This window comes from Mustela putorius, unplaced genomic scaffold, assembly GCF_011764305.1.
Source record: "Mustela putorius furo isolate JIRA1106 unplaced genomic scaffold, ASM1176430v1.1 tig00000145_pilon_pilon_pilon, whole genome shotgun sequence".
In the NCBI taxonomy this organism is placed as follows: domain Eukaryota; kingdom Metazoa; phylum Chordata; class Mammalia; order Carnivora; family Mustelidae; genus Mustela; species Mustela putorius.
Genome location: NW_025421294.1, coordinates 40,069,509 through 40,088,031, shown reverse-complemented (window position 1 = coordinate 40,088,031; position 18,523 = coordinate 40,069,509). Strand labels below are relative to the sequence as shown.

Here is an 18,523-nt window from a genome sequence, read left to right as displayed (position 1 = left end):
TGAAATGCTGTTTTGCAGTGGGGCCTCTTTGTTCGTTAGCAACACAGACAAAGAAAACTGTAGCACAGTCTTCTCAGAAGGAGATGTTTCTTGTTTTAAAGACGGGAAGAGAGCTTCCTGGCTGAATATGGCTTGAATCAGCATGCAGCTCCAGTCAGGAAAGAACGCAGAGGAGATTTAGGTCTTTGCAAAATTTCTAGAACATACAAGGAGGGCACATGGCAGGAGGAAGCTTATGGGAAATATTTCAGAAAGTATTAAAATGTATGCCTAAACAGAGTAAACAGAGCAGATTGGTTACCATCTTGTGGTATGAAGTAATTAGAAGGGGGGGCACCAGACTCATTAAAAACTCCCATGAAGTAATTGGCCTTCCCATTCTGGATTCCTGCTCCAGACCTGGTTCCCAGCGTTCCTTCCCTTACAGTTTTCCTATCTGAAGTCTTCCCTTTCTAGACTCTAAATAAGCTACTTTGGTGCTTAGGGCCTTGAGTATAAGCTACTGTCCCAACTCACCCATTTTGTGCCTCTCCCCTCCAGCTCCACATTATTCCTTGTTTTTGTTTTTTTGTTTTTGTTGTTGTTGTTGTTGTTTTGTTCTTTGGGTTTTTTGGTACTAGATTTGGTCCCTCTTCTGTCTCCCTAGCTTCCCAGATTGGCAGAGGCTTCCTAAGGGTGAGAGATCTTTATTCTGGACCAACGCTATGAACAAGGCTGACATGAGAAGGGGCAAACTTCTCAGGAGGTCACTTGTTATGATTTCTCTAAGACACTTATCTGTCCAGGAGGCTGGATCAATGGGGAAGGAATAGACTAGATGATCCCTAGAGATACCTCCAAAGCCTAAAAATCTCTTGGCTAGGGAAGGAAACGAGAGGGGGGAGGGACAGAGCCGAGTTCCACGGCAGAAATTCAGAATTTTTCAGCTGGCAGCAGATGGAAAGAAAACCGCCAGCTTCTAGTAGGAGGAGATGTGGTGTACACATTTCTCAGGGCTATTACAAGTCGCAGGCCTTCCAATCAAAGGACCAGGTGAATGCCGCCTGAGAATCAGCCTCCTCTACGTACACACAGCACTAGGTCCGAGGCACAAGATGACATCTCCAACAAGAAACTGGGCCAAACCAAAGTTCTCAGCTTCCCCTTCCCCTCTAAGCTTAGTCTAGCACATAGCCCAGCCCTCTCACAGGCAAACCTGCACAAAGAGCACATGCCAGTCCAAAGCCCCCTGTTTCATTTTCCCCTGGGAAAATCCCTACCTGTTTGTTAAACCTAAAAGAGAAGAAAGGGAATTAGCACCACAGGGGAATAGTGTCTAGTGGTCTAGCAACAGTCACAAACACCCAGGAGGGGAAGCTGGCGGCGCAGAGGAGGCCCTGGATCTCCTCGTGGCCTCCAATGCTGCTGCACTGTGTGTCAGTGTTTATGAAATGCTTCTCAAATAAGGTCAGTGTTCTACACAGAGTTAGGGCTCTAATAAAATGCAGAACTGGTGCTGTTTGCCAGCTAGCTGCAGAGGCATACTTAAATGCTTTCTTGGATACAATTGTTCTCAGATTAATATTTTCCCCATGAGTTTTTTTAATTCTACTGTACTTTTTTTTTTTATGACATGTGAGTTTTTCTGCATATTTGTATCCACTAAAAGGGATGAATGGGACTAGTTTTCATCAGTGGTTCCTGAGGGCTTGGTGTCACCTCCCTTATTGTTCTAGGATCTTCCCCCCACCATTCCATCCTCTCTGAACCAAGCATGGTGGCCTTTGCCTTGTCAGTCACTGGGTGGGAAGCAACAGCCCAGACTGCATTCCATGTCATTTTGAGCTATTCTAGTTATAAGGACAGTTCACTTGCTTTATTCATTGTTGTTCCTGGCACATAGTAGGCATTCAATCAATAGCTCCTTTAAACACCTTCATCCTTCATACAGCCCCATTCTGTGGTTCTACTTTCTTGGAAACTGTCATTTCTCAATTACTCAGGCAAAAATTCCTCTAAACTTCCCCCGGTTGGGTTGCTGACTTGGCTGGTGAGGTGCTTTATTTGCATTTGTAAAAGATGCCCCTTAAGAAGTGAAAAGGAAAACCTAGCAAGAGTCTGAAGGCATGGGTGACTTTGAACTCATTATTGAGTTTCCTCTTCTGAAAATGCACGCTGATCGTCTTTCAGATACAGGATTTAGTGTTTAAAATCAGATATCGTGGGTGGACTCATTAAGGTATTCACAGAGCTCTAAATTTAGGAGGCATCTGCAGACATCTGATCTCATATAAACCTTGCATCAGCCCCATAGGAGAAGGGTTAGTCCTACCATTCTGAAGGTTTCAGATGAGAAAACTGAGACTCAGAAAGACACTTGTATAAGGTCCCACAGTTAAAAGAAAAAGTGGGGGTGGTGATAGAAACCAGGATTTGGCCTCAGTCTTTTTACTCAGTTAAGATTATATCAAATTGTACTGATTATTCGTTTCTCATTAATACCAGTTAGAAACCCCATATAATCACATGCCCTCCTTAATCCTGACACCCAGGAACACTGGATGTTATACACAACTGATGAATTATTGAACACTACATCTGAAACTAATGATGTACTATGTTGGTTAATTGAATTTAAATTTTAAAAAAAAAGAAAAAAAAGAAACCCCATATTTAAACACTTATCTACGTACACTCTAGAGCTGGGCAGAGATGGAGAAGAGAAGAAAGAATATCAGAAAAGTGCTAGACAGGCCAGAAACTTCTGTACCACATTTCTGAACAGGACATCTCTTCAATGAAATCATCACTGCTGAGCTTTTCAATTGCGGAAAAATCTGTTCTATTCTCTCTTTAGGTTGTAGGAAACTCGGCAGCACACTGTAAGTAACTGCACACTGTAAGTAACTGATCATGCACAGCGCCCAGCCCTGGAGCATCTCTACACTTTACCCTGGGCATCATAAATGCCTTCAGGTGGCCATGAAAAGGAAGTCTGAGGTGTTTCCGGGACACAACCGCAAGCTGGGCGTCTCCAGTCTCCAGTGAAGGTCCAGGCCACAAAGAACCTCCTGAAATACAATTCCAGGACCTGAGGCTTAGGTGGTGAATGTCCAAATTCAGTGTCGATGTTATGGAGAGCTACTTGAAAGGGAGGGCAGGGTGAGAAGGCAAGAAGCCAAGCTGGAAGGGTCAAGGCAGGGGCCTGGAGCAGCTCAAGTTCAAGGAGGGAAGCATAATGTACAGGTCCATGGTTAAGCCCACATATCTCAGATTAGAAGAGGACCATGGGCTCCACATCTTATAGACCAGCCGGAGTCAGGGCATACACTAATTCTAGAGTGCAGGGGAGCAAGTAGTGAGTATGCCAGGTAGCAGACAGGAAGTACAGGAACTAGGGAGCCCGAAAAACTCAAGAGGGAGTCAAGGTGGGTGGCTAAATGTGCTGGCTCAATTTCAGGAACCACAATCCACACTACTGCCAAAGTGCAGAATGAATCAGGGGTCGAGAAGCCAGACTGGCATTTTGGACAAGAGGAGTCGAAGCCCACACAAGCAGTATAAGGCTGTGGAAAGTGGAGGCATATTTACTCCAACTGTGATGCATCTTCTACATGTCTTATTCAGGACCCGATTTCAGGGTAGGGGAGCCCAGAGATCAAGGCGGAGAGAAGCCCAGTGGTACATCTAACTGGGAGGGAAGGCAATCCCAGCAAAAATTTAAGCAAATACTTTTAGGGAAAATACTGGTCAAGAAGCCTCCTCAGAATTCTTCTTAGGGGGTTTATCCCCTCAAATCCAAAATAAAAATATTAGCCATCTAACCATGGTGATACTTTTCCTCAGACTTGACCTAATGGATTCTTCTCTAAACACCCTTGTTAGATGACACTTCTTCAAGAACAGTTTCTATTCATTCTAAATTGGGCTCAGGCTCTCTTTTGTTCAATGTAACCATGAACTCCCGCAAATCTATACCACATTTCCATCACTCCCAATGGGAACGCTATTCATCCTTCAAGCTCCAATCTGAATGCCGCCTGCTTCTCCAGACTGGACATGACGGCTCTACCACCAACTATCCAGAACGCAGCCCCAGCATTCCTTTTGGGATGCCTCACATCAAACAGGTGCTCACTGTTTCGACCGGGATTCTTTTTTTTTTTTTTTTCCTTCTTTCCTCCTTCTTATTTGAAAATTGGGTTTGGAAAACAAGCAAGGAGGCTGACTTAGAAGGCTTGTTGAGGAATGATGGCATATCAGCAGGGGGGAGCTCAGACCTGAGACCAGTCTGCCTGAATGAGCCGTGACTCTACTGATCAAACCTGGGAAAATTACTTCACCTCTCTTAGTTTCCTTATCCGTCAAATGAAGACAGGATGGGTTTCTGCCTTGCATGATTGTTAAATTAAATGAGAGAAAGTATGTAAAGAAAGTGTGAGAGTAGTGCCAGGCACAATGAGGGGGTTAACCACCCGCAGCTGTTGCGGTGGCAGTGACTGTTGTTGTCATTATCGTTATCATTGGTTCAAAATTTGGGGAGAGCCTGTGCAACTCTATGCCTCATTCCCCATCACGTCCATGCCCAGCACTGCTCAAGCAAATGTGCTCTGTGCCAGTGGGCGCCCAAGATGTTAAAGGAAATCACTTCACAAGAGTGAGGCTTCTCCATGGTGCTCTGCTGCTGACAGAAGAGCTAACTTCACACATTACAGTACTTTACAGGAGAGAACACACACATGGGCGTGTCTGCACACACGCACACACACACATGTCCTATCAAGGCCCATCCCATGCTGGTGGGGCTTCTGGTACCAGCCCAATAGGACAAGGATGAAACTCAAATCACAACGGAAAGGGCCAAGAGTAACCAAGACTTTAGAAAGTATTTGACAAACAGAGGAATTAAGCATTAATAGGAAATCATTCCAGAGAAAATATGAACAACAGAACCCCAGGGGAAGAAGATGCTACTGGCCAAGAAGACCGCAACAGTTCTATGCATCCCAGCCAGAAAGAACAGGACAATATATTCATGTAATCCAAACCCCTGCCATAGAAAGACTTTAAACAAGCAGAGAGGACTCTGCTGGTTCCATTGACAACCTGGATCAAGATCCACAGGGCGAGCTCAGGAACCCTGCAGAGGGAGAAGGGGGAGGAGTAGTAACACGCTAGATGAGCGAATCCAAACAGAAAATGTCGCTGAAGAGCTGATGAAATTAAACTATTTGCCAAAATTTAATTACAATAATGCAGAGTGTTGCACTTAGACTCCAAAAAGTCAACTGTGCAAATCTGGGATGGAGAAAATAGGACCAACAGCAGGGAGGGCTGGGTGACACCAGGGATGCGATGAACAGCCTGGTGGGAAAGAGCCAAGCCAGGGGTGTGGCTCTCTGAAGTGAAAATGTCCCTTTGGGATGTTGATAGAAGTTTAGATAGCAAGGGAGTGGAAGGACTCATTCTAACTCTTAAGACCAGCAAAGAAGGCTGGAACCTATTTGGAGGATGATAGCTAGGAACGGGAAGAGGGCCTGTCTCAGAGCCTAACACACACAGAATAGTTGAGGCAATTATAAAAATTTATGGAAGAAAGAAGAAGACTAAGATAAGTGGGTAGTGAGAAGCACGACAGCAGTAACATTTTTGAAATCCTACCATTTGGAAGAAGGATTATATTTGCTCTGTGTAACAACAGTCAGGGGGAGATAAGTTCAACCCCCAGGCAAAGAAAATTTTCTTGTTAAAACTGTTTTCTAAAATGGAATAAATTGCTTTAGGGAAAACTGAGTTCCTCCCCACTAGCTGTAATCCAGCAAAGGAGAATGGCCGCTCTCTCCAAAATTATGTCGGTGGAAGATCAGTCTGCACGTGGTTGGAACATGAACCAGAGGAGCCCTTTCAACCCTGACAGTCTATGTTGTTCCCATCAGGCTGTGACTTGGGCTTGTCCTGGAAGGAGGGCTACAGTCAGTAAGAACCACTATGAAAACCACACTAGGAGTACTTCGGGAGGATGCACTGTGATCCGGGCAGTCCGTGTGAGTAAATTCAGTACTCACAGCATCCTACGAAGGGGGTAGTTTTATCATCCCCACCTTACAGATGAGAAAACTGAGGTCACCCAACTGGTAAGCGGAGAAACCAGGAGTGGGCCCTGTCTGCCTCTGAAGTCTAGGCCTTTACCCAAAGGTTGTTGGTTTTCCCACCTCCCCATCCACTCACTATTGAGGGCTTTTAACAACACAATCCTGATGAATGTTTTCCAGGGAATGCTGTATCAAATACAGTGCTGGCCACAGAGCTACAAAGACCACAGTGAGTGGGAAGGAAAGGATACCTTTTGACAGACCAGCCCTAGCAGTACTTACAAAACACAATGCTGGTCTTCAGAACCGAGAAGCAGAAGATTCCCACTATGAGCGCTTCCCACCTGGGCAAGGCTGGAGAATGCATTGGAAACTCAACACCACGCACCCAAGCAGGATACCCTCTGCATCTATCCTATCTGGGATTAGTAATGGTCCAGAAAAGCGTCCTGGAAAAGCCTTCGTGCCTCACTTTTTCCTTCTCAGCCGTTCTGAAAAGGGTTAAGACCACCTTACGTAATGAGGGTGGAGCGTACTAGTAAATACAGCTGTTTCAAGTAAAAGCAGTAACAGAAGCAGACACGGGAAGTCAGTAAAAGGTATTTAGGGAAAGACAGAAAGAATGAGCTTTAAAAAAAAAAAAAATAGTCAGGGCCAAAAATTCCCCCATGAAAATGCAACCCCCCAAAATAAATAAATAAAATACATTCCTTATTTAAATATACCACAAAGCAGCACGCCCATGGAAAAGATATAAACCACTTCAACCGTAATCCCCTTTTTATGGAACCGAGGCCAACCTGGGCTTAGCTGGAGAGGAGAGGGAGGGGACCAGGCACGAGTTACGCCGGGCACAGCGTACGTGCAGGCGAGGAGCTTGCCCCAGTGGCGCACACTGAAACAGTGGGCATCTCCAACTTTCCAGCTGGATGGGGCCCGAGATGAAGCAACAGAAGAAACGGCCATGGTCACCACTACGGATAGCTGGTGGAGGCCTAAGCGCCAGGTACTGTGTTAAGTGCTTCCTGTTCATTATTTTCTCTGACTGTCTCCTGGAGGAGCATTTATGATGCACACTTTACTGGTAGAGAGCAGTAGCTGGAGAACTGGGCACTGTGCTGAGTGCCTAACATGGCTCATCCGGGGCCACACTCACAGCATGCTCACTGGGCCAGTATGATCCTCGTCCCAGTATTACAGCTGCGGAAATGCAGTACAAAGGGATTCAACAGACTACAGCCCAGAGGAGCGGAGTCATTCGCCCAGGGTGCAACAGCAAAGCCCTGACAGACAGAATTCAAACCAGAGCTGCCTGTCTGCAGAGCCCACAGCCTGAACTGGGAGGCATGGGGTTCTGAAACCTTGTCACAGGACTTAGTCCTTGCAAAAGATCCCATGGCTCTCAGATCTACCATTCTCACTTTGCAGGGGAGGAAGAACTCAGAGACAACAAACAGAAACAGAGAGAAACAAAATAACAATCAAAATGCAAAAAATGCAGAAATATACGAGACCCAGATGATGTGCAAAAGCAAAACTTAATAATGATCCTACAAATACATCAATTAATACAAGAAGAGCAGCAATCAAAAACCACAGAGAGCTCAGGATGATGCTGATGAGGTTCTGATTAGAAAGGCCTACAGTTTAAGTGTTCGGGACTACCAGCTCTTTTCATGGGCATGTGCACAGTAGGAGTTTTGCAAGGTTGCTAAGCAACGCCTGGCAACCAGACTCCAGAGTGCATCCCTCATTAGGAGTCCTTGGTAACTCTAGTAAGGCAATAATTTTAGTTTATGAAAGCCAAATTTTAGAAACCCTTAATAACTCATGTAATAGGTTACTAGTAAGTTGCCCTTGGCCATACATAAAAAACGCAAAACCATAATCACCCATCTTTTACTTGTAAGAACTAAAGAAAAACTTGTGTTTTTGAGACTTACTTATTTAATCAACACATACCGGTTGAAAACCTACCATTTGTCAGGCACTGGGGAAGAGGACGTACAGGGAAAGCTATTAGGACTACACTAGACTTCTGCTTTCAGGAAAAGGAGGCCCAGAAAGGCAAAGCAATCCGTCCAGTAGCACAGCACACTGGAGGCAAGTGCGCTTAACTGCCCCCGTCCAGCCCATGGGTTCACCAGGAGAGCACTGTGCTTCTCTGAAAGGCCACATCACTACGGGTGGCTCAGAGAGGGCCTGTGATTCACCAAACTGCCCCTCGTCTGCTGGGCTGCCTCCAAGGCTAGAAGTACCAGGATACAGGGCTTGGCTGTGGAGCATCTTGGAATGTCTCCCACTTGACCTGGAGACCTCTGTGGTCAAGTGAGGGAAAGCCTGTGACATGGTGTCGGTTTTTATTGGACCCAACCACCGGCGAAGCTTGCCATCATCTGGAGTGATGGAGAAAATTAAGTTACCACATTCTCACGTTTCAGCCTTTCGCCCGTTTTCGTTCGCAAACAGGAAATGTTTATTTAAATACAGCAGTCTCCAGCATGTTCCAGAGCCAAGTGAAAAACCAAAGATGTCCACTCTTGCCCCATTCCGTGTTTAGGCCACCACCTCGCTGCGGGTGAGAAGTAGGCCTCTGCCTGCCTTGAGGCAGCATGGGGAGAAGGGGCCCCTTGTGAGAGTTCGTTTTCATCTGTCTCCTCTTTTTCCAAGCCGAGATTGTGGTTGGAGAAGAATTACATCTGTGGGCTCCTTTTGTACTCAGAAGGGTAACTGCGACATCTGTTTACTCTGTGCTCCATGGTAAATGTTTTGTTTCAAGCACCACCATTCACTTCCTCTCCTCTTGTCCGCTATCTTTGCTGCATGGATAATAAATTACACTGAATTCTCCCCTGAGTTTATTTAGTTTTCTTGTGGGTGTCACCTCCTCACTGAGGGGGAAAAAATGTCAGTAGTTTATAAACGATAGAGAGTTTCTCTTTCTGTGTAATGTGCTGACATTATGGAGAAGAAGCTGGAACACAGACCCCCGACTCTGATACCAGCTTAATCATGAACAATGAAACAAGCCCCATTCCAGGCCTGAAGCAAAGTCCAAATGGTGACCACATTATCCCCATACAGATTTTCCTTAAGGGGTAGCATGAGCACATAAGGCCTCAGAAGTGAAAACCCCCAGAGAGACAATGACACACATTTGCACATGTATGTGCACACACACACATACACACACTCCTCCAGAGAAGTCTCTCTGGGAGGCCAAGTAGCAGGAATGGAAAAAGGGAGAAAATGCTTCTCCTTTGTTGTAAAACACAATATAAACATTAGAGATCAGAAAACTGGATTTGAGGAAAGTCCTGAGCATGTGATGCCAATGCTGACAGACCATATGCCCCGTGAAGAAAACGAGTGCTGGGGAGTTTCAAAGCCTGACTAAAGGAAGTTTCCTTCTTCTGTCCTCTGCTTACATTCTTTAAGCTGAATTGCTGGTTTTCTTCTGTATATGCAATGATTTTATATACAGTTACTGGAATGCCTAGAGGTTCAAGTAATGTTTGTTGAATGAATGAAGAAAGGAATGAATGAGAAATTCCTCCCTTAAAAAAATCCTTCCCATAGCTTAGAAATGCCAAACATCCCCCCAAGAGTTTGCAGAACTCAAACGTTCCATCTGCGTTGATTGACGGAGGATGAGAGGTGGTGAAGGACTGTGGGTGGGCTGGTCCTCCCCCAGGCAGCCCTCCTAACCAAGCTTTCTTCTAAAGGCTGTCCCCTCTCCCAGGGTAGGAAGACCAAAATGAGGAGCCAGCCTTGGCAACTATGTCACTCCACACACCCCAGCCCAAGAGGCACCAGTGCCCGGAACCAAGGTAGTTGAGACTCAGATATTCCAAAGCACTTCCCACTCTGCCAGTGCCTGCGAACAACAGTGACTGCAGCAGGGGGACATGGGAATCCCCAGGACTCGGTCTCTACCCAGTGTCTCCAGTGGTAGAGCAGATGGGGCGCTCCAAGCTGCCTGGGTCTCCCGGGGAAAGAGGTCGGTGGCATACTGACTGCAGTGCTGTGTCTATAGCTTTTGAGGACTTCCCTACCTGCCAGCAGGAGAAGGGCTCATGCCCACCCCCACCCGCGGTTTCCCAAACAGGTACCATGATTTTGAGGATGGAGGAGAGGTAGTCTCACGATTCCAAACAGGAGAGCCAATGTCACAGCAAGCTGAATGTTGGCGGGGTCCACCCAAAGCAGTAGCAAGAGCAGGCTACCCTAAGACCCAAGCCCAGCCAGAAACCTCCCAGGAGCATCTATTTACAGATCTTGGCCCCAACTGACCCTTGTTCCAAAGACGGCTAGTAGACGGGGAGATACCCAGAAATACCACTACAACTAGTTTTAAACTGGTACTGTAAAATATAAGATCTGAATTAAGCTGTGGACACCTGGATTGTGGCCCCTTTTTTGCCACTAACTTGCTGCGTTACCTTGGGCAAGTCTTCTTAAAAGTCTGAGCCTCCTTTTCTACTTATGTTAATGAAGGTTCGGCTCCAGTGCTCTAGAATTGCACGACCACACAGAATAAAGAATGCACTTGGAAAAAAAAAAAATGTATGTTTTGAGCCACAGGAAAGCTCCAGGAGAAAGGAAAACAGTTATACTGAGTCTCTGCCTAGGGACACGCGGAGTTAGAGGAAGAGACGTGAGGTGACAGGAGGTGATCAACAGGAGTAACACGCTGTAGGACAATTCAGTCTCATGCCACTCTCTTACAGCCTCAAGTCAAGAGAGCAGAACGGAAGACCCAATGCACCCACCCCTGAGATGCAATGGGCAAGGGAGACAGAGGGAGAGCAAGACGCGGAGAAGTCGATTACACTGGAGCAAACCCTCACCCACTTCTGGGCTGTGTTCCCAGGCCGGTTCCAACCCCCTCCTCCATTTCTCCTTCTTTCCTTACTCCCCAACTGTGGGCTGGGAAGAGCCCACCCTCGGAGTCCAAGTTTTGAATTTGGTCCGAGGATCAAAATGATAAATGTTTCCAAAACGTTGACATATGAAAAGTAAATATTTGGTTGCACAATTGGGGTTAAAACGAGGGTCAATCCACCCCACTCTCCAAACGCCTCTCCTCTTGCTGCCAAACCCAGGATCCGAGGCTGAGTGCGGTTTGTAAGATTATAGCGCTCGGTCTCATTTAAAGGGCTGTCAGCATTTCCATTCTCCGGCCCGTTTGGGGAGGCATTTATAACCAAGCCATAAAAAATTCACCCCGGCTGCAACTTGGCATCTGGGAGGCTGCGCTCCAGGCAGGGCGGGTTTTGCAAGCACCCACTCTCAATTCGCTTGGTTCCTCAGAAGTTAGACCTTTATACACATTCTCAACTTCGCTTCTAAGGGCAGCCGGAAAGTGACTGGCCCTTTCTGATCTTCAGGCAGGTCGGAGTCTCGGCCCTCTCCCGTCTCCGTGCCCTTACGACCCATCACCTTTCGGGCTTTCTCCTTCGCCCACCTCCTAAACGTGCGCGGATCCCTTGCCCTCGTCCTAAGACCTCACTGGCTGCAGTGTTCTTTCCTCCCCTCGCTTCCTGCCAGCGTTCTGCTGGAAGCTGTCACCCGGCCCTGCGTCTGGAACCTTCACCCCTGGAGAAGCACTGCTCTTTGCCCATCGCAGTGGGCTTCAAGACCTCTCTCCCTAGACCTGACCAAGGCCACAGACCCCAACTCAGGGGATAAAGGATCCGACCCGGGAGAGGTGACAAGAGACTGCATCCAGTGTGGCCAAGGGGAGAGGAAAGATCTGGTGCCTGGGGGCCCCACTATGGACCCAGGTGGGTGGCCCGGGTTGGGTGGGGCGGGGGTACTCACAGGCGTTCGGCGTTGCGGGGTATGCCCCGGGGAACCCCCCGGAGGCCCAGCCCGTGGCAGTCCACGCTGGCGGCGGAGCAGGTACACTTGGTGGGGCAGGCGGCGGCTGGGGGCCCGCTCAGGACGCTCGCCAGCGCCAAGGCCAGCGCCAGGCGGGCGCGCACGGCGGCGCCGGCCCCTGTCCGCCCGGGGACCATGGTGTGCAGGGGCCCACGCCCAGAGGAGGCTGCCTCGGCGGGGCAAGACGCGTGGAGCCCGGGGAATCGCGCGCGGAGCCCGAGCGGCCTGGGGAGCGGGCGGCGGAGTTGGCGCGGAGGAGGAGCGAGCTCGGCGCTCAGGCGCACGGGGCGCGGGCGGAGCGGGGCGCGCCGGGCGGCGGCGGCGGCGGCAGCGGCAGCAGCTCCATCCGCGGGGCTGCTGCTGCCCCGCTGCGCATCGCTCGGAGTGCCCAGGTACAGAGCGCCTCCTGGGCCCGCTGGCCCGCTGCCCGGGGCGTGGGCCGGGTCGGGGACCTGGGGGCGAGCGCAGTGGGGCACGGCGCCCGAGGCGGTCCGACTTGGGGCTGAGCTCGGGAGCGCGGCGGCGGCGGCTGGGGCACGGGGCGGCCGGGTGAGCTGGCCGGCGCTCGCTCTCTCCATTCACTGAGCAGGGCAGACACCGGAGACGCGGGGCCCACCCCTCCCGCCCCCCACAAAAAACGCCAGCCCCGCCTCTCATTGGCTGCGCCGCACGTCATGTCGACTAAGTTGGGAACTTTGCTGGAGCAACCCAGAGCCCGGAGGGGAGGAGGCAGGAGATGTGTTAGAGGGGAGGAAAAGGGGCTCGGCCAGCAGGGTCCCAAAATTGAGACCCATTCACTGTTACGGAGCCAAGGACTGATCAGGCTGGTGGCACTTTCTCTTTATTCTGGCACTGAGCTAGGCACTCAGCTCAGTTTTCTTTCCTTGGGTTTCAATATCGTCCCGCAAGAGGGCATCTGAGTACCCCATGTTATAAATGAAACAAATTTCAGAGAAGTAAAGGGACTTGCTCAAGGCCACACAGCTCCTAGGTACCCCAAACCGCAGTCCTCACATTCACTCATATTTTACACCACAGCCCATTGAAGCTGTGTCCTCATCTAGGAAGATCCTCAAAGATCCTACCTCATCTTGGCAAAGATCTGCAACTTATTCCTAAAGGACCTGTTTTATTGATACTACGCATTTCACAGTCACACGTGTCACATAAAATGTTTGATAGTGTTGTTCATCAGGCTGCTGCTGACAAACCCCACATGCAGACGGGTCCTGCTTTGCCTAGACCCAACGCCCGCTGTGCAGCTAAAAGTCACGATGGCCGGAACTAGGATCCCTGGACTGACAATGCCTGTCCATAGTCAGCTTTTGCTCCCTGACTTGGTGACTCCGGGCCAATCATGTCACCTCTGAGCCTCGGTTTTCTCAAAGCAAGGGGCCACAGCTCTGTTTGGGACCGCCTATCTGGGTTGTTTGGAGCATCAAAGAAGAGAAAGTGCTTTTGCAAAACAGTCATTCGCATGTGAGACATCCTTTCGGCCCCAGAGCCTTCATTCTTCCATAGCGCTCTAAATTGGCCAGGTCTGAGCTTTTCCAGATGCTGGTGGGGAGGGGCGCGTGTGTTAGAGGCTCCATAAATACTTGTAGGAATGATTTTGTTTGTTTGTTTGGAGGGAGAGGGCAGCAACTGGAGGAAGTATTGCCAGACTTCTTTAAGGTCTGCTCACACTGGAAAAGTCTAAATGAGCCCTGAACATGCACGTGCGTGCACACCCCCCCCCCCGCCACACACACACTTGCATGCACACACATGCTTATACTGAGGCTCACACACACACCGTTATACACCCTCACACTCACATACCCACATGTGTACATGCATCGCCTCACACTATGCACAATCACACATACCACAATAATAATTACGCTACTGAGAGCTCTTTCCTTTTCTTTCATATAAATACTATTCTAATTCCTTCTGCCTCATTTTCCTTGAAGGAAATTTTCAAAGACTTGACCGTATCCTGTGAATTTATAGTAGAGGTGTAGATTTTATTTTATACTATTTAACATATTTTCAAAATCATAGCTCCAGGCACCCGACTGCACGTACGTGTACACGTACATACACAGTCACACACACTTCAGCCCCTCCATCATTCATAAACACATTAGGCGTAATTTACTGCTGTTTTTCTTGGGAGCAGCTTTCTGTACCGATGCTGTTCTCAGCGCCCTCTGGTGACCATAGAGAGTCTAAGCCCTGGTCCATAGAGTGACTTCAGCTTCTAAGAACTCTAAACATCCTTTCCTCTGAAACTTTCCTCCAAACCTTGAACCAATTTAGTACCAGGACTGAGGCAGATGAGAGAACTGGGCAAAGAACCAAGGGCACAAAAGCGTCTCAGACTGTCTGGAGCAGAAAAGAGTGGAGTTTTCTTTGTTTTCCCAAATGCACGCTAGAGCATGTTTTGCAATCCTTTTAGGCTGGGCCTGGGTCTGTGCTCTGAGCACAGTGTGAGGGTGGGGTGGAGGGCAGGGACTTTGTTTTCCATTTAAGCTGATGGGAAATTTCATGAGCCTGACTAGATCTTTAAGTGACTTAATAGGCATTCAAGTGTGCTTGCTTTTCTTTGGGAGAACACTTCAGAACAGAGCCTGAGAGTCAATCATCCCAAAGAAACAGGCGGTGAAGAGGGCATGGGCCATACAAAATTAGGGAGCAGCGCTGGAACCACCTTGAAAGCCACCTGATCCAGCATTTCTGCAAGTGTGTTCTGACGACTACTAGTTCTACGTGTTTCTTCAAGAAAGGGGGGAAGGAGGGGTTCTTGGGCAAAAATAGGGTGAGAAATGCTCGCTTTCACCACTCTTGGAGATTGGCATCACCAATGAGCATATTTAAGATTCTGAGAAGTCCTGCCGTAAGGAAACTGGTTTAAGGTTTGTTGAACCCAGTTTCCCTGGTATAGCTGACCCTTTTACATATAAACTTAAAATTCTTTTGAAATTTTTGGAGAACACCCAATATAATTCAGCCTCTGTATTCAATAATGTGGAAACTGAGGCTCAGAGAGGGAGGGTCACTGGTACACGGTTATCCAGCTAATTAATGAAAGAGCCAGAGCCAGGACCCAGGGCTCCCAGTGCTTAGAATTAGGCTCTACCCACTCTCCCTTATGGCTTCTGAAGCATTACTCTTCCCAGAGAAGTATGAGTAAGTCCTTAGGAGGCGAGTTTGTTGGGTAGGACTTATTATGTCTAAATACCAGAGATGGCATTTACACCTTATGGTGTCATTTTCAGAGTTTCGCATAAGCCTCCAGGGCCAACTTTTGGATTTTTTTCCTTTAGTTCTCTCGAGGCTTCTCGAAAGCAAACTGCCCACCCATTCCCCAAAGAAACTCACCTCAAACTTTCTCCTCCACCTGTTTTCTGTCTCTCAGTGGAAGGCACCATTATTTACATGGCTACTATAATCAGTTGAGGTTTTCTGGTTTCAGCAATAGAAACTAGCTAATTGAAGTTAAAAAGAAATAATTTTTATGAACGCCTTTGGGTAGCATACAAATTTAAGGAGGAAGAAACTAAAGAAGGAAGTTTTTAAAAAGACACAAACCAAGCAGGATCTAGGATCAAGCCCAAACTTCCAAAATCCCAAACTTCCAAATTCCCAAGACACAAAGACTGGCCTGGCTTAGGTTATGTAATCACCCTGTTAACCACAGAAGGCCAGAATCTGTGGATAACAGTTCCGTGAAAGTTATACTCAGCGAGGCAGGCAGGAGCAGTGTTCTCAAAGGAAAACTGGGGAGCTGTAGGCTGAAAAAGTAAGGGGATGACGAGAAGGCCAAACAGCACCAAAGCATCTTCCCTCTGTTTCATACCACAGCCATTCAGTTCCCGAGTCCTGTTAATTATTCCTCAGGAGTATCACTTGCATCTGTTCCCTCTTCATCGTTGGGCGTCCAGCTCTATTGTTCAGATCCTTGTTTCAGGCACGGCCATTGGTCACACCAGCCCCCAACTCATTTCTCTTTCTTACTTTTTTGTTGTTGTTGTTCCAACAATTCATCCTTGGTCCGGATGATCAAGGGATTTTTTTCTAAAATGCACACGTTGCAATGCAAACCTGAACTTTGAAGTAGATTTCTACGTCTGTACCTCAACTCCTCCTGCTCTCCCACACCCACTCCGCGTAACATCCCTCCTGAACATTCTTCCTGGCTCTTTCCCGTCTGGCTAGCCCAGAGTTAGTGGAGCCTTTCATTTCTCCAGGAAATCTTGCAGATCCAGTCTATTAGATTTTCAAAGTCAGGGAATGTATAGAATCTATTAATTCCAACATTTATTTTAAAAATTTTCAAACATACAGAAGTATCTAATTCATTTTTGCATGCTTGATGCCTAGAGGTACAAATTCATCTCTGATGATTGGTGAATGACTAATTTACAAGTATGCAAATGAATCATCTCTCCAATCACCTAGCTTATTTGACACCCTCTTGCTGCAGTTTTAGTCATTTCAATCAGTGTTACTTGATCTTCTGTGGGAGGAGGAGGAAACTATACTCTTCTAGAAACTCTGAGTGGGCTTTTGTTTTTTGTTTTTTGATAACTATATACATTCTCCGCCCCACCCCACATTCTGATATGTTTGCTTCCCTCCCACTGAAACTTACCATTTGTGCTGGTTGTTCCCCAGTGAACTGTCCAGACTGCTCTGCCCACTATATGGACTGTATCACCTGTGCTCCCTTGGGTCTGCCCATGTGGGGAACTAGCCCAGAAATCTGGAGGAAAGTCAGCGCTTCCTCTATAAGGATAGCAGTGTGGCAGTGGCTACCTTCCTTTACTGAAGGTCAGAGTTCATGTCCTCCAGCTGCCCTTCGCATCCCCTTATCTCTTTAGGGAGTAGGAGTAGCTTTCTGTTACTGCTAAACCTTGGGCAGTCCCCATCTCTTGATTCCTTAACCCTATCTCACTTTTCTAAATAGTCCCTCTACTTTACCTTCTTCAGATTACTCCTTTGGGTTGTGTTGTCTGCTTCTTACCAGGGGCCCTGGAACTGACACACTCCCTCACGGAGCCATCCTAGTAGATCTCTGAGGAATATGTGAACGGGGAGGGAAGGGAAAGATGACGAAAACTCCAATTTGAGATTAAGACTGTGATTCCTACTAAATCTTCCCAGGGGAGGGAAAAATTCACATATGTGAATTTTAGGGCATTTCTGGGGGAGCAGGATTGAGTAAAGGTACCATCAGCTGGACCTGGAAGGTCATTATTTTTCCATGCAAAGGCTTCTTTTCTCTCTGTTGAGAAAAAAAGAATATTAAAGTTTTACTGCCAGTTACACTATTGAGCTTCCCAAGGGGGCAAGATCTACTCTGAATAGATAAATGTTTGATGACTGAATACATAACTTTAAAATATATAACCTATCCTGGAGAACAAGATAAAGCAATAGAACCTTCCAAAATCCAGAGCCGCCTGTAATGGACAATTCTTCATCTTTCACTCCAACTATGTGATTATAATTTAGAACTTTCTTGTTATATGATCTTGCCTCTCTCTCATAATAGTGATTTTCTAGGGGTGAGCACTGACATAAAGCCAATCAGAGTCTTCCCTGAAATTTTTCCAACTGGAACTGGAGAAAGAGATTCAGTTCCTCTGTGACTGTAAAGTTGGAACATGTGAGAAACTAGAATGAGTAGACGTATTTTCAGTTGTATGGCCCAGCTGGTATAATAAAATGGATTTGACCCATTTTCTAGAAGTGTAAGTGGAATCTAGCTTAATTTAGCAATAGAATAGCCATTTATTGGGAACTTTACGCCCAGAAGAAGACACAGCTCACAGCTGCCAACAATCCAATTAGGAAGAGAAGTTTAAGATATATGAAAGAAGATAAAAGATATGGTATATAATTAAATGCTAATTAATGTGAGTCAGATAGTAAGTGCAACAAAAATTCTAAAAAGGAAAAAAAAATCACTTCAAACTGGATTGGAAGTGCTGAGGAATGCCAGTCAGTTTTTGGAGAATACACAGATTTGATGAGCTCAATGTGAGGAAAAGGGTCGTCCTCTTGAGGGAAGCAAACGCTATGAACCTATGGCTATGAACAGGCAGGAAAAGAATGGTATATGAGTGTAAGGAAAGGGCTTTGGGAATGTGGAACATAAGAGAGTTTAGGACAGATTCCATTGGTTTGAGAGCAAATTCGAGAAAAAGCTCTGATACTTGATTTGCTTTTGGACATGGGTTGGCCATCTGGGCTCTAGGAGAGATGATACAGATTGGAATCCCCAGAAAGGAACCAGAAATATATCCCAGATCAGTTTTGCCCTGTCTGAAAGGAGGCCAGATGAAGTGAAGAGCTCTTTTTTCTCTAAACCAGTACATCAAGATGGTGGTGATTCAGCCAGATGTGGGGTCAGGCTCTTGGTCCTCAGCACCAGAGGGCGGACCTGAGAGGCCTGGCAGACAGGTGAGTACAATCATGGGTCTGTACAAACTATGCAATGAAGCTTTGTCTCACATTTGAGCAAAGCAAGAACTGTCACTAGGGAAATGGCTCTCCAATTTGAAGAGTATTAATCACCT

At 47.2% G+C, this 18,523-nt stretch overlaps 1 protein-coding gene across 1 annotated transcript in view; it reads right to left on the bottom strand.

The window, feature by feature from the left end:
• The window catches only part of SLIT3 (slit guidance ligand 3), a 588,228-nt gene extending 575,677 nt beyond the window's left edge, over positions 1–12,551 (bottom strand). Inside the window, exon 1 of the mRNA XM_004737643.2 lies at positions 11,895–12,551. Coding sequence (XP_004737700.2) covers positions 11,895–12,532 — 638 coding nt within the window. The 5' untranslated portion in view covers positions 12,533–12,551. The remainder of the gene's footprint in view (positions 1–11,894) is intronic.
• Between the last annotated feature and the right edge of the window lie 5,972 nt (positions 12,552–18,523).